Source organism: Gorilla gorilla, chromosome 6 (assembly GCF_029281585.2).
Source record: "Gorilla gorilla gorilla isolate KB3781 chromosome 6, NHGRI_mGorGor1-v2.1_pri, whole genome shotgun sequence".
Taxonomy (NCBI): Eukaryota; Metazoa; Chordata; class Mammalia; order Primates; family Hominidae; genus Gorilla; species Gorilla gorilla.
The window spans coordinates 62,853,654-62,869,880 of record NC_073230.2 but is presented as its reverse complement, the minus strand read 5'-3'; the positions used below and the strand labels follow the sequence as shown (position 1 = coordinate 62,869,880).

The following is a 16,227-nucleotide window of genomic DNA, read 5'->3' as shown; positions in this document are numbered from 1 at the left end:
CCACTGCACTCCAGCCTGGGGAACAAAGTGAGACTCTGTCTCAATACAAAACAAAACAAACAAACAAAACGAAAACAATAATGGAGAGGGGGAATACAAATCCATTCTTTTCTCACTTGAGGAAGCCAAAACATTGCCGAAAGGGCCAAGTGCTCCAGGCAAGGTGTGTTTGCCTCCCTCCTCGCAAGATGGTCCAGGCACCTGGGGAACCATGAAGATTTACAGCTGGACCCTTGGAAAGTGTGCATGGCCATCATTGCCATGTCTGCTTTAGTGATGATGGGGGAGAAAGCAGAGCAAGAGAAAAAAAAAAACAAGAAATGGGCCATTCACAGTCGTCATAGTAAAAGTCCTAAGGTAAAAAGAGCACAGGAAGAAATCATCAGGGTTTCTGAAGTGAAATGAAGAGGGTTATCAAAACTGGCCCAGGACTATGCAGGAAACAAAAAAGCAACACTCTTGAGGGAAAGTGAGACCCACCAGGGAAGGAAAGTGAGGGTTGGTCGGATGTCACCTGAGAGTCCCACCATGGAGGCAGGGGATGGTCACCAAAGAGGAGAGCCAAGTGGAGCCTTTCTCCTGTCTGGCTCTTGGTGACTTCCTAGGGTCCAGACCACGGGAAGGACGTCTGGGGCAAAGTCATGTAGCCATGGAGAACACAGGCTCTCTGGTGAGAGCCCAGGCCCACCTCCCTTAGTCGGAAGGCTGTCGTGCACACATGGGGCACGCTCCAGCCTCTACACCACCCTGTCACTGAATCCCCTCTGCGACCCTATGAGATAAGCACCAGGCCTACCCTCATTCTGCAGATGAGGAAACTGACACCCACAGGCATTGCTCAGCATGGCCAGCATCCCCTGCAGTCCCCAGGGGGCCCTGAGTTCAAGGCCAGGGCATGTGGCAGAGTCTGCCCTGCGCACATCACGTCACCTCCCTCTGCTTCACAGGGAGCAAGAGGCTAACAAGTCACTTTAATGAAAACAAAACAAAACAAAACAAAAAACACCACAAGGCAGGTCTTAAGATTTTTTTGGTACATTTGCTTTGTGTATTCATATGTTAGTCCCATGTCCACATTTTGCTTTTTCTACTTACAGAGAATTTACCCTCAAAATAGAGAGTAAATAGAAAGTTGCTGCTTTTTCTAGAACAAAATAGTCATCTATTGAATGTTAATGATTAGTTCTAGAATCACACTGACCTAACTCATTCTTTAGCCTGCTATAAAAATTTTCAGATTGAGAAAATCATTCATAGACATGACAATTTTGGACATACTGAGAACCAGTGGAAGTTTTCAAGCGTTGTTGAAGACTTTGCTTTAAGAGCATTATGATTCTAAGGGCTTTGAACACTTGGCACTGGTGGCTTATTTTGACTTCCAGCGTGGTGAGTCCCCTTTACCCTGCAAAGGTAGTAAATTCCTGGCTGAAAAAGTGCCCTGAGTATCCCTTTTCCCTCCCTGAGTCAAGAAACTCCTGAACATTTTCTCCATTTTTAATAAATGACATATATTCTATCTTATGGCCAGAAAAAAATACAAAGGGACACTGATTTGTTGGGAGAATCAACTCTATGCCATCCAGGATGCATATATGACTGACAAATGAGCAGAAATATCTGCTGCAAAATAATAATAACAGAAAGCATGAGACAGTCAGAGAACCAGGCAAAGATGGAATCATCAACTTAACCAGCCAGCAGAGCTAGCTGTCCCTGATCTGGGAGTCAGATGTGTCAAACTGTGAACACGTCTGGGTCATCTGCATCCTCATTCAGTTCCCCAGGACGCCAGGCCGCTGCTTGCCACACATGCAAAGGCTCAGGAAAAGTGTGCGCTGGTGCCGTTCTACATAGAGAGTGAAACTTCATGGGAGCAAACTCTTTTTGAAATAAATTGCATCTTCAGATATCGTTTTTTCCCTTAAGGCCCATTTAGCCTCCACCATGCTGTGCTAAGCTGCGTCCTCAGACAGAGATGGGCTGAATGATTTAATCATCCTCTGTCTGCCTCTAAGGATGATACCACCGAATTGGTATGTTTGATGTCTACATTTCAAAATCACTGGGTATTAATTAGTTATTATCTGTTACTTTTAAGACTTCTCTTAAACTTAACTGGGCCTTTTATGGCTTGGCAGAACATCTTGTGAATGGGACATAGGGCGATTGTGAGATCAGTACTACTGTTAATAACATTACGTGGTACCTAGAGGTTCTCTCAACTAAAAATCAACCTTGAAAACAGTGTTCAGAAGTCACCAAGCCTGCAAAACTTCTACTAGGTGACCAATGTGCAGTCAACATGCCTGTGCTCACAACAGCCCCTCTCACCTGTGACCACCACCTCATGCTACCTCTTCCCTTGTCACCTAGTGAAAGAAGACAAGTGTGGGAGGAAAAAGAGTGCCCAATGTCTTCTCAATATTAAGTCAGAGGAATGCTAATATTTTCCTTTTCCAAAATGCGAATAAAAACAAAAAACCCCGAAGAATATAATATTGGCAACTCTCCTTGCCTTAGCACCCAATTCTCATCGGCTCCATCAGCAGAGTTTAGGCCTTGAGTTCGTGACTACTTATCTCCCTGGCTGTAGTTTGAATGTCTTGTTTTTGCAACTGAGCAACATTATGAACATTTAGTAGCCATTGCCCAACGAATCTAAAAGCCTAGAATTCCTAGCCAAGACTTTAAGAACTCTGTCATGTGATAAGGAAAGATGGACTCAGATAATCACCCAAGTCTTCTGCCCTTCTGGGACTTTTCTCATTCAACTCTCCCTCTCCCTGACACCAGGCACGTCACTACTCTGCATCTAAACAAGAATCTCTAAAGGTGGAAAGTGAAGTAAAAAAGTAAGCAACTCACCTGATTCTTCATGTTGTCCCACTTCATCAAATTGCTGAACTTTCTGTTCTGCCTTGGCCAGGTAGATTTTTGTTGACAGAAGGTAAAATAATGATGCTTTTGCCCAAGTAACCTTTGCAAGACTTAGAGGTTCAGTGACTAAAGCCACCCTGAAATCAATATACTAACTGTCTGTTTACTGGAAGGGTTTACTTATTCAACAAGAGATACGTCATCACAGGCCTGAAAAATCAATGTGTTCTCCTGGCAATACTCTTTAAACCTGCAGCACCTAGATAACACCTGGAGATCGATTGCTCAGCTGGAGTGCAGGACTTTTTCCTTTGCTACTTTATAATCATGAAATAGAAAATTGCTTTTGGGAAATTTCTGCCAGAGTACTGAAAAGTTTCCACTATGTTAGGAATAAACAATAACAAAACAGTTTCTTCCTTTCTTGTGGAGGAAAATGAACACTGCATTTTGAAATTTCTTCTGGGAGAGGCACATCACCGTCACTGAGAGATCTACTCACTGCCGCACTCTCCATTCCATTCCTTCAACCCAGAAAGTGCCTCCAAGTGAATAATTTGATGTGTGAAACCATCTCTTCTTAAAAACCAATGCTTGCAAGTAAATCCCAGCCAGAATAGCTTATTACAAATGGTATGATATGGAAAATGAACACTCTTGGAGGGCCACACTGTTTCTTAAGTTTGTCTCTTTTTGTAAAAGCTGTTTCACACCCTAAAGAGGTTAAGTGTATGCCTTCATTTAAATCATAGAAATAAGTCTTAGAAATCTATGTAAGGGAATTACTACAGCTTGCCATAGGCATTGCTAACTGACCCAACTGCTAAGTCAAGTTGCCTTCTCCTTTCATTTTTTTCTGCAAGTATTTATAGGTCTGGAAAATTTACAGAAGTTGATGACACAAAGTTGAAAAGTCATACTTCTCATTTCTAAAGTAAATATTTTCAAGGCTCACAAATTCACTGCCCTGTATCTTATGGAATGGGCAGTTATAACACATACAGAAGAGACTTGAGTCTAAAAACTACTTCATAACAAAAAAGAAACCTGGGAAAGGAACCAAAACAGAGCAGAAATACACAGAAATATACAGAAATTGTGAGGGACATTAAGCATTAGTAATAGAAGTATAACAAATTTTGAGGAATACTTTATTTAGCCTTTGATTCACAAATACAACTAAAAGTGATGGGGCATCCATAGCTAAAAAACCCAATGACGTCTTGAAGGAGGAATAAGTAACCTTGACCTGCATGTTGAGAGACAGTGCTGTGTAGCAGGAGAGCACCCAGTGCCCAGTGTTCACCAGCCTGGTGATTACGGACAACAGCAGAATCGCTCTGAGCCTGGGTCCCTCACCTCCCAATCTGGAAAGCTATCCCAATCCTGTGGGGTTGTAGGAGGCTGAGAGAGAAGAATGTTAAGGCATTGTGTAAACTATGAGGTGCTGTACAAATGTGAGGTGTTGTCATTATTATGACATCAACGTTTTAGCATCTAAATTATAGGGACAGCACACTTATTACCAGAATGTTTAAATACATATCTTGCATACATTTAGATTTGTTTTTAATTTCACAGATGTTTTCAGCTGGAAGGAGTCTGACGATCGTCTAGTTGAGCTGTTTTATGGAAGGTGAAACTGAGAGGGGAGACTCTAACCTGTTTTCTCTCCCCATTATAACTAACAACAAATTACAGAAAAAAATATGTTAAGCCACGTACTAAGAAAAACTCCCTTAACAACACCACTTTTCAGGGAACAGTACATGTGTATGCATACTTGTATAACCATGAATACTGAGTGTGTTTGGTACTTTCTAACTTTTGAAAATTATATAGTATATTTTTACAGTCATTTGACAAAGTTTTTCATCTGCAGTCCTTTGCAAAGCTTCATTTCCAGTTATTTATAAAAATTTTTCTTTCTCTGTGAAGGCTAATTCATAACAGCTTGTAAAAAAGAAGGAGAGAGGAAGAGAAGGAAGGAAGGGAAGAAGAAAGAAAGCAAGGAAGGAAGAAGAAAGGGGAGTAAAGAAAGAAAACAGGGCAATACACTATTCTCACTCATAAATGTCACCAGAAATTAAAAAAATCAAAAAACATCTATAAGGATAAGGTTTCTGATTCTCTATTAACATTGTAGCAAATTGAAGCCAAGAAAAAGTTCTATAGTGCACTCTGTTTAAAAGCCCCTCAAAATTAGTACGTTAAAAAACAACAGGTGACACAATAATTTTCCAATGACCACTTTTTTTTTTTTTTTTTTTGACTGAGTCTTGCTTTGTCGCCTAGGCTGGAGTGCAGTGGTGTGATCTCAGCTCACTGCAACCTCTGCCTTCCAGGTTTAAGTGATTCTCCTGCCTCAGCCTCCTGAGTAGCTGGGACTACAGGCACGTGCCACCGCACCCAGCTGTTTTTTTTGTATTTTTAATAGAGGTGGGTTTCACCATGTTGGTCAGGCAAGTCTCAAACTCCTGACCTTGTGATCCACCCGCCTCGGCCTCTGAAAGTGCTGAGATTACAGGCATGAGCCACCAAGCCCAGCCAACCACCTTTTGTTTATCTGTCATATGTTTGGACTTAATCAAAAGTGGATGACATCTGACATTGGGGTTCCAGGGTTTTTGTTACCTATAAACAGATAATTGCTTAACTTTCTAATAATATATTAAAATATACTTTATTTTAAAAATCTAGTTGGAGCCATTAGATCTTGCAAGTTAGCACTAGAACAAACTTAAAATAGTTTGTCTAGTTTATCTTGTTCGGCACAATTGGAAGCATTTACAATGGCTTACAGTGTATGAGAATGAGCTAGGAGATAATTTTGTAAGTGAATAGAAACCATTGTAATAAAATCTCCTGAAAGCTTTCAGGTATTCAATGTTTGCTGGTAAATAAACAAAACCAGGTTTTTGAAATTAAAAAAATGTTTTTGAAAAAGTTTCTAAAATTTGGTATACGATGATCAGAAAATCTCAGGGCACCTTTGCCTGTCCTTAAGGACCTGCACAAATTCACTAAGTGGTTTGTTTTTATTCCAGCACTAAAATAATGGATAATTTGAGTATCAGCAGAGACACTAAAACATGCACAGTTTTTCACATACAAATGCCGGTTTGTCTTATCAGAGAGACTATGTGCAATGCATCAATTTAATCCAAAACCTGGAGTAAAGGAAAGAAATTTTAGCAAAGGGTTGTAATGACATCATGAGTAAAACGATAGGACTGCTAAAACAATCATGACATCATCTGTGCACCGGCCTGCAAGTATGTAGTGGTAAAATCGTCAGATATCACATTTCTGCTTATAAAATAAAATCCTTCATGAATGCTCTTACAACAACTGCAAAGCAAGCAGTGGTCTTTACCTCCATATGTGTATATATGTATATATATATATATATATATTTTTTTTTTTTTTTTACATAAAGGCATGAATATACAAGGTAATGTCAGCAGCTGTACTCCACTCTTTATTTGTTACAAATCTACCTATTTGTTTCCAAAGGATGTCTGCAAATAAACAGGTAACATTGTACAGCTTTCAACAGTGGATCAGAACATAGACGTCTCTTCTAATTCACAAGTACCAATGGCTCAATTAATTTAAGGGACATTTTCTGAGTTGTGTGATTTCACATGTATTTATCGTGTCTAGAACTGTGCAAACTTTTGTTTTATTTCTCTCTTAGATTTCTGTAGGAAGAGTTAAAGGATGTGAAGTAGTCATTTTACTTATCCATAACACATTTTAGGGAAAATTGTGCTGTTGGGGAGAAAGTTAAAGCTATCAACTATAACCTGGACTCTAGTCCAATTTTTCACATCTGGTTGCTACTTTAAAAAAGGATCATTTTAATTTTTAAATGCAGAATGTGTTGCACTTTACCTTTGACATTCCAGGTTTCCTCATGGTCATTTAGAAAAATAAAGCAGGAAATCCTAATGCCTTAGCATCTACTTTAATAAGATGTTTGTATTTATAAAAATAACAAGAAACTGAAGGTTTTGCTGAAGGAGCACAGGGCCTACAAGTATTTCCTCATTCCTGTCCCTGTGCCTGGAGGCCCAGCTACGCATTCTGTTTCTGAGAAACTCCCCTTGTCACAGAGGCTGAATTAGTCAGTCCCTCTTTTGGGCTCCCACTGAAATCCCAAATCACATCTGTTATAAAACATTGCATTACAGGGAGTGATCTTGTATGTGTCTCTCTTTCTCAGCCCTTCCAAAAGGTAAGTCGGTCCTCGGAGGACAAGTGCAGTTATTTTGTTCCCTTGGTGTATCTAGATCCCAGCATGCGATGTGCCTGGAGTATATCAGCAGTTCTCAAACTCTGGCATGCATCAGTCAGAATCTCCCTGAGGACTTGTGTGCACAGACTGGGGCCTGCCCTTCCAGTGTCTTACTCAGAGGCCAGGGTGGGGTCCAAGAGTGTGCATCTCCAACAGGTTCTCAGGTGCTGCTGCCATGCTGGGCCCGCTGAGAGCCACTGCAGAAAACTTTTTTTTTCCTTTTTTTTTTTGGCAGTTAAAGACAGGTTTTCTTTAGTTAAAACCTGAGAGGCACTCCTGGTGAATTTTGGTCAAGAGCGCTTTCTCTTACAGACTAGGAGTATATATTGGTTTTAGGGTGAGGGAGATTATCAGAATTTTGGAATGTTCCTGTTTGAGGGAGAAGTTTTATGGCAGGGTTGGAATATCTCTGGGAGGAGGCGAGTTTATCTTGGGGCAGGCATCTTTCCGGCCAGAGGGGGGTTATCCCGAGACTGGCATCTTCCCTGCTGGAGGGGGGTTATCTCGGGACTAGCATGTCTCTGGTCGAGGAGGAGTTTGAAATGTTTCCGGTTGGAGATGTTATTTGTGGTTTATGGTCATGCTGACCTTAGCCATTAGGCTGATGCACTTTGGATTTAGGCAGTTTTTTATTAAGGTGAACTTTAGAATGAGGGGCTTGTCCAAGATGGCGATGCTCCTGCTCTGTCGAGCCAGACCCTATAGTTATAAAAAGGAGGAGGGGTGGAGTGTTCTTTCTGGCTACTTCCTCACTGCAGGAAACTTTTAATGGACTAACTTGTGAAATAAAATGTGACTCTGGAACTGATTTACTAATGAAATATGCAACTGTTTCTGGATCTCGAAGGAGCTCATGAGATGAGTAAGAAATGGGGGTCTGAGAGCAAAGACAAGATTTCTTTCATTACAAGCTACATACAACATGTAATCCACTCCTCAGAATTGCCAAGGGAGCTTTAAGAAATGTGTGTGTGCCAGGCTGCATTCCCCAGAAATACTGATTGTCCTGGTCTGGGGCACAGTAAGGCACCCTCTTTTTCAAAAGCCCCTCAGCTGGTTAGAAAGCATGGTCAAGGTTCAAAAGCTACTGCTTTAAGAAAAAAGAAAAAAAAATCATCTCCTACTTTTTTTGGTTCAGTCACTAACGTACAAAACCAAGTAATGTGATGTGGTCTTAAGCAGGGAACAAGAGATCCCCATTCCGAGTATTTGCAGCAATATACAAACATGACTTCTGGTACACTTATATGCACAATATATTATATTACCAGTTGCTGATAACTGCAACTAATCAGCTGCTGACTATAGCAGCCTCACCTAGAGAGAAGCTGGTATCCAGAACCCCTGGTGTGGCTCAATTTCGATGCTGATGGTGAGCATGAGACAGGTGGAGCCAGGAAACTGTGAGAGGAGAACTTGTTCTGTGATCTAAGACAAGTAACTGACACGGAAATATGTGAGCAAATGACAACTCAAGCCACATTGCTCTCCTGTGCTCTGGACCACTGTATTCTACTGCCTCCTGGACTTCTCCATCTGAGCACTTCAAGCTCAACACATCTAAAAGCTGAATATTCATATCGGACCCTCCTGCCCTTCCCCTTCTCCTCCCTTCCCTTCCCTTCCCTGCAGTCCCATTGACTTCCCAGCCTTTGTGATTGCATTCAGTATCTATCCAGGCTCCCAAGTGAGAAGGCTGGGTGTCAATCTGGGATTCTCTCTTTCTTATGCTGCTACATATACTTATCAACCAGTTCTGCCTCCTGATCAGCCCCAGAGTCCCCTGTCCTGAATCTTCCTTGCTCCTGCTTCATCCTCTGTCTCTGGCAATAGTCATGAACCTTCCTGTTTCCAATGCCACCTCTGCAGTCCATTCCCCAAACCGCTGCTGCAGCCATCTTTCTAAAACACCAAACACAGCATGTCAGTTCACAGTCACTTCTCTTTCACACAGGACAAAATCCAAAGCCACAGTGAGGATGGAGCTCTCTGTGAACTGTAGGTAGCCTTACCATTTATTCCTTCTCTTCCTGCCATTTGAATTACTAGCACTCTCAAGAACTTTGCTCCTATTGGCACTGCTTGTGTAATGCCCTGCACATCCTATTCTCTGGGGAAATAACCATATAACCAAATAGCTCAAATGAGTAATCCCTTCCATTTGTGGCTAAACGTGCTCTCCTCCCCATGTAGAATTAAAGGCAAAGACTGAACTCAAAAGTCATCCTTTGTCCTGGGAAGAGTTCCGTCATTGATTCTGTGACATTGTTTCACACTTATCTCTAGCTCTCTCTTCCCCCAGTTGACTTCCAGACACTTAAGGGCAAGTACCAAGTCTAATTTATTCTTACATCTCAACATATGGATGGAACAGTGTAAATCACTCATCATGGCTCAAACATAAAGAAAAAAAAAGCCTAAGTTGTAACAGGTACCAATACTTGCCCTTCTATGCAAAGGGCAAACAATCATGGTTGACTTACGTAATTATTTAAACTAAGTCAGGGCCATGTGTGCTGCCCCGCTAGTAATGGTGTAATTGCAGGTGTACTTAGGGCTGCCTGCAAGGCATTCTCATTGGGTGCCTTGTCCCCTAAATTATAACTTGAGTCTTTTGTTAATGAGAAGTTCCAGATATATTCAGAAAGGACACTTGGACTCCGAGTCTCTCCCTGAAAACCCACCAGAATGAGATAAAACTTGGATCAGAGAGAGAAATTCTACTCCCCCATGTTAGTGTTTCCATACTGCCTGCTAAAGCAAGCTGCTGAAACTGGTAGGAGTAAAATTTATTCTAAGCATATGCAATTCACAGATGCTCAGTCCACAGGACCAGTCATTTGATACTGAACTTCAGGGCCTTCAGGGATTGAAATGTCAAATCTAGCACTTACTTTCTAGGGGCTCAGTAAACACGCCCCCAATATTCCTGGCCCCAACTACCCCTCCTGCTCCCAGCTGGCTCAGGGAACTTTCTAGACAACGGGATTGAGTGTATCTATCTAAATGTGTAGCAAGAAAGCTTTACCAGATGACTCTGAAAAAGTGAAAATTACAGGCAAACTAGTTATTTGAATAAGTTCCAATGCCTGGATTCTTGCCCAAATTCAAACTGGCCAGCTTGTGCCTATGGGCCCAATGGAGGACAATCTAGAGATGTCATCCAAAGAGCCAACTGCTGGAATTTTCTTAGAAAATTCATTCCTGTAGGAGGAAAACGAAAAAGAACGAATGAGAAAACACTATGATGTTTAATGGGGATGGCCTACAGGAACAAGTTAAGATTTACACTCTATTCTCTATGGGTTAGTGGTTCAAGAATAAACCAGTAATAATTAACTGAGACTAACAATGTTTATTACCATAATTTCAAATGTCCATAAGTGGTAAAGGAAAACAAAAATGGAATGGATCTGAGGAACAGAGTCTGTTTTTTTTTTTTTTTTTTTTTGGAGACAGAGTCTCACACTGTCGCGCGGGCTGGAGTGCAATGGCGTGATCTCGGCTCACTGCAACCTCTGCCTCCTGGGTTCAAGCAATTCTCCTGCCTCAGCCTCCTGAGTAGCTGGGATTACAGGCACCTGCCACCACGCCCAGCTAATTCTTTTTGTATTTTTAGTAGAGACTGGGTTTCACCGTGTTGGTCAGCCTGGTCTCAAACTCCTGGCTTCATGATTCACCTGCCTCGGCCTCCCAACGTTTTGGGATTATAGGGGTGAGCCACCATGCCCAGCCCAGAATCTGGTTTTAAAAATTATATTTACAGGGAAGCAACATGTGGGTGAACCATATTCTAAAACTTTGAAATTTTCTCAACACATACCCCTATTAGTAAAACCTAATGTTAAATAAGCTCATAACTAGAGTACTTATGAAGTCAAAATTAAAACACGCACACACAGACACACAGGCACACACACAAGTCACATGGCAAGGGCCACACTGTGTTGCAGGTGGGTTCTGCAACAGGCGAAATGTCCTCAACATTGTGACCCATCCCTATTCCGGGGCACCAGCCTGGGGTTACCTTCCCTTCAGTGCCCATAATCATCAATTGCCTTTAATATTAGAGTTGGTTTGTCACTCTCGTCAAAAAAGTTTCAGATGCTAGCTGCTAGTCTTAGAGCTTAGATCAAAGAAAAAACAAAGAATATTTTCTTTTCAAACAGGGAGGAATCCTTCATCTTTGCTGAGACTACTTCTAAAAACATTTCAGAACATGTTAGTGCTGTCACGTGGACCAAGTGTAATTATGCAGCACAATGGACTTTTGGCAATCGGTGTCTTCAAACCAGAAGTTTTTGAAAAATCATGAGTTATGAAACTAAATATGTGAAGCCAGAAATTACTGTTAAAAGCCTATTGGAGCTCTCAGCCAGTTTCTTGTATTCTGTGCTACGGCAGTGTGGGTCTCACACACAAACCACTGGTCTCCTTTCCAGATTTGAAAGCAATCTGGAAGCAAGAGCAGAAACCCTTAAAACTCACCCCCCACCTTCACCCTTTAGCCCAGAATATCTAGCATATTCTATGCACTCAGTAAATATTCACTGAATTCAGAAACAACAGCTCAGAAGCCTGAAGGGTCAAAGTGACTTGTCCACCTTCACCCTGGGCTGGAGTGAGAAGAAAGGTCCCAATTGCCAGGCCAGGCTTGGGCTTTCTTGATCTGACCTCCTTTGAGGAGGGAGGGTGGGGTAGATCTCACTTTGGATACCATTAATATCCCCACTTTGGTTTCTCTTTAAGACAGCTCGGACCTACTGAATGGGAACGTCTCCAGAAGTGGGGCTGGGCGGGCTTATTTCCACAAAGCTCCCTCAGTTGGGAATTCCAACTCGCCTTGGAATAGTGTCCCTTCTGGAGAGCACCTTCATCCTGTAAGAGGCAGGGCTTTGCTCAGCGCCCCTCAAGCAGTCTCCACTCCATGCTCACTGGACTGAGGACTAAGCTGCCTCTATGGAAGGTGACCCAACAGAGGGCTGAGGAACTCGGCAGGAATGCAGACTGCCGGACAGCCCGCGTTGAAGCTTCAGACAGGCTCATCTTCATGAGCCGGCTCCCTGGGCCCTTTCCCCTTGCCAGCTCTGACATTAGACATTTGCACACACCTTATTTGGATCTCCTGAAACCAGAACTCGGACAAGGCAGTGGAGTTTGGAAGTTGAGAGAGGGATCTGGAGTCGGAAGCCCCTGGTGTGAATTTCCCGTCTGCCTCCTACCAGCTGTGGGAAAGTCACTTTAGTTCTTCGTACCTCAGTTTCCCCCATAGGAGGAGAGTGTGCACCTCTTATGCTTAATGTGGGGATTAGGACTCATGAAATGGTGTCTGGCAGTCATTACCTCTAAGAGCAGCAAGTCTAGAAGTTAGCATGTCCCAGAACCAAACAAAACTCCCACTAAACAAAGTGCATCTTGAATAAAATCCACTGAATTTGATAGACACAGGCCTTAAACAAACTTCTGTTAAAAGAGCTCATCTCCTATTTTAATAATTTGCCCCTGAAAATCCAGTCTTTTATGTTACTGTAATGGAATAGCGTCTGTTCACCTACTCTCTCTCTTGTCTTCAGGAGTATTCTGTTTTGAGTGAATGCGGGACAAACAGGCAAATTAAGTGGCATTTATATTTTTCTCAGGAACAAATCTCCAACTACTAATAGTGGTGTTCAAACAAGTAACATCAAAGAATGAGAACACCAATGGAGGGAGAAAAGTGATGCTTTGGTGGTGCTCTGAGGGTTTAATTTAAAATAAAGAGAAGAGTCTCTTCGGCAGAGACAGGGCTGACACCTGACTAACAGGACCGGCAGTCAGCAGTCTCCGGAGCAGGCCCGCGTCTCCCGGGCACCCCAGGCAGGCAGGACGGGCCTGCAGGCTCAGCAGAGAAGAAACCTTTCCACCAGTTCCTTCAATGAAAAGCGGAATCCTTTATTATTGGAATCACACTCTACCTTTTCCCTCTTTCCTATATTTGGCAATATTGTAACAATTCCAGATGTCCTCAAAGAGCTCTTTGCATTGGCAAGTAACATCTCCGGAGACTTTAACAATCCTTCTTCCGTCTAGTGATCCCCAAATCTGGCTGCCCAACAGATCACATGAAGAGCATTAAAAAAAATCCCAAGTCCAGGTCTTGCCCCTTGCCAATTAAATCAGAATGTCTTGGGGCGGGAGCCAGACACTGGTTTTTGTTTTGTTTTTTTTTTTTTTAATCCCAGGTAATTCCAATGTGCAGCAAGGTCTGGGAACCGCTGTTCTATGCCTTGCCCCTCCCCCAACGACCGCGCTGGGCACCAAACCCCAACTCTCCAAGCCAATGACATCAACAGCAAGTACGGGCCTGGCTCTTGGAACCCGCGCAGCTCAAGGTTGGAATTGTGCAATTAAACCTTCCGAGGCATGTTTCCCCTGTCAAGTGGGTTTATGGTCGGTAGTCACGAAGCCAGACTCGCTCATGTTCTGTCTGCACACTTGGCACACTTGAACCAGGGACATCAATCCGGTGTGTGTGTGTTTGTGTGTGTGTGTGTGTGTGTGTGTGTGTGTGTGTAAGACAGGTTTAATATTTTGGTTGGCTCAAATTCTTCAAACAGCAAAAAGAGACATCCAAGAAAGAAAGTCTCCGGGTTTTGAGGAGAAGTTTGCTGTGAGCCCCATTTTGAAACACCATGGTGCTGGCCAGGATGAGCTCTGCTTCCGGGGCTTCCGCTCAAGAGTCCCGCGATCCCCCCCTGCAGTGGCCGGACAGCCGCGTCCCGCTCCACCGCGAAGCCCAGGCGCGACCGAAGGGCTGCAGGTGGCGCAGACCCGGACGTCTCCGCGAGGCGGCCATCGAACGAGAGCCTGGGGCTTTCGGCGCGGGCGCCCAGGAGGGAGCTCGGGTCCCCGGGAGGTGGGGGGCACTCTTGGATAGGCAAGACGAGGGCGCACCGGGCGAAGCGAGCGGCCGGGGTCTGCGCCCAAGGGGCGCGTCGGACCCCACCTGCCTTTTGCCAACGTGGAAACTAACCGCCGCCAGCACCACCCCTCCCCGGGAGCCGCAGGTGGTGGTAGACGAGTTCTCCCAGCTCCCAGGTCGAGGCTGCGACTCCACACCGGGGAACGAGGATCGCGGGGACCTGGAGAGGGGCCGGGGCCAGGCTGGCGGGCGCCGGCTTCAGTTTGAGACCTGCGCGGAGGGCGGAGGGGGGGAGGTCCGCTCAGAAAGCCGCCTGTCCCGCGGGGTCCGAGGGGAGGCTGTATTTTTGGGTTCCTTCCTCAGCTTCCCTAAACAGTGCAGTCTCGGCGGGTGGGCAGCGCCCGCCCCTCGGGTGCGCGCCAGGACCCCGCCGCGCCCTGGGAAGACAGCGCGGGGCGCACGTGCGGGACCCCGGCCCCAGGCGCCCACCAGCACCCGGCTTTCGCCCACTGACGCCGATCCCGCGCAGCTGGGCGGGGAAAGTGAGGGAAGAAAGTTGGGAGCGGTTCGGGGCGCCGGAGTTCCCGGCGGCCGTTCCCCGCCCGGCCTGCAGCCCCGTGCCCCACGCGTCTATTCCTCCGCCCGCCCCAGACTTTCCCGGCCCAAGAACGAAACGTCCCGTTCCTCCCGCGGTCCCGGTCGGCGGCGCAGCTGATCTCAAGGAAACAGGAAAGGACGGGCGGGGGCGCGGGCGCCGAGCCGGTGCGCCGGTGCGCGGCTGGGCGGGCTGCGGGGTCCGGGGCGCGATCCGGGGGCGGCGCGGGAGCCGGCGAGACACGCCCTTACCTTTCTTTTCCTCCAGAGCCCGACTCGCCGGGCAGAGCGCAGCCAGCAGCGCCAGGAGCGCTGCCCCGGCGGTCCCGGAGGGTCGCATCGCTGCTCCCCGAAGAGCTCGCTCCGGCTCTCCCGATCAATACTGGACGGAGTCAGGGGGCCGTGCGCGGTGGTTGTGGCGTTAGCGGCGAGGCGGGGACTCGGGCGGACGCCGACGAGGTGGCCTGTCGTCCGGTCTGGGCGGCGGCGGCCGCCGGGGCTAGCTCGGGACTCCGGCCGCCTCGGCCGCGGCGGGCGCTCACACCGTGCGGGGGGCGGAGGCTGCTGCGGCCGCGCTGCGCCGGGGGCTGCCCGGACGTCTAGCTCGCGCGGGCCGGGGCGCGGGGAGGCAGGGCGGGAGGAGGAGGGACCAGGCGGCGGAGGAGGGATTGGGAGGAGCAGAGGAGGAGGAGAATGCGAGGACGAGGGAGGAGAACCAGCAGCGGGGACCCAAGGCCAGCGGCCGCCGGAGGCGGTGGACAGCGGTGGCCCCCGCGGGACCTAGTCTCCGGCGGGAGTGGGGCGGCGCATGGGAGGGGAGCGGGTGCCCTGAGGAGTTAATTTCCGAGAGGGGCGTTCCCAGCACTGCCCCTCTGGACCCGGTCCCCGCGGACTTGCAGGCCCAGCCTATGTCGAGGTCGAGCCAAATCTGTGCCAGGGTCCCCTTCCCCCTTTCCCTTCTTTTGTTTTACAAAGCAAACTTGTACCAGCTTTAGACAGACTGGCCGAGCCTTAGAGCCAGCGTCGGATAATGGCACCGACGGGGAAACTGCTCCTTTATTTGGGTCCCCACCTCCCCTGCAGCACTACGGGACCCTCGCGGGGATCAGAAGCTGGCCTGGCAGCTGAGGAGGTCGCCGTGCCCGCGCGGCAGGGGTGCCAGGCGTCCTGGGTGGTGCTCTAAAGTCCGAGGGTCCTTCAGATCTTGTCAAGCACCCTCGAAATCATCTGAAATGAGGGCACCCAACTCCGGGTGCAGAGACAGGCCTCCTTAATGTTTATTGCAACCAGCCATGGGTACTTTGAAGCCAATGTGTGAAGCACATTACTTCGCACAAGTGAAGCTCTTGGAATAAAGGCTTGACACAAACAGCCGTGGAGATGCTTTTAGAGAGGCTAAGTGTCCCACTGCCCCGGTAGCTCCCGCAGGAGAAACGCCAGGGAAACTCGCGGAAGCTTTGGCCAAAAGAAACTGAGCTTCTTTGGGCTGCAGGAACTTGAGCTATATTCCTTTGGCAAGTCCACCCCATCCCCACTGTTCCTTCTCCTGCAG

General features: G+C 46.4%; 1 protein-coding gene across 2 annotated transcripts in view; it reads right to left on the bottom strand.

Annotated features, from left to right (window-relative positions):
• EGFR (epidermal growth factor receptor) overlaps window positions 1–15,478 on the bottom strand; it is a 200,227-nt gene extending 184,749 nt beyond the window's left edge. For both annotated transcript variants that reach the window (XM_031012805.3, XM_031012808.3), the window contains exon 1: window positions 14,928–15,478. In XM_031012805.3, coding sequence (XP_030868665.1) covers window positions 14,928–15,015 — 88 coding nt within the window. In that variant the 5' untranslated portion in view covers window positions 15,016–15,478. The remainder of the gene's footprint in view (window positions 1–14,927) is intronic.
• Between the last annotated feature and the right edge of the window lie 749 nt (window positions 15,479–16,227).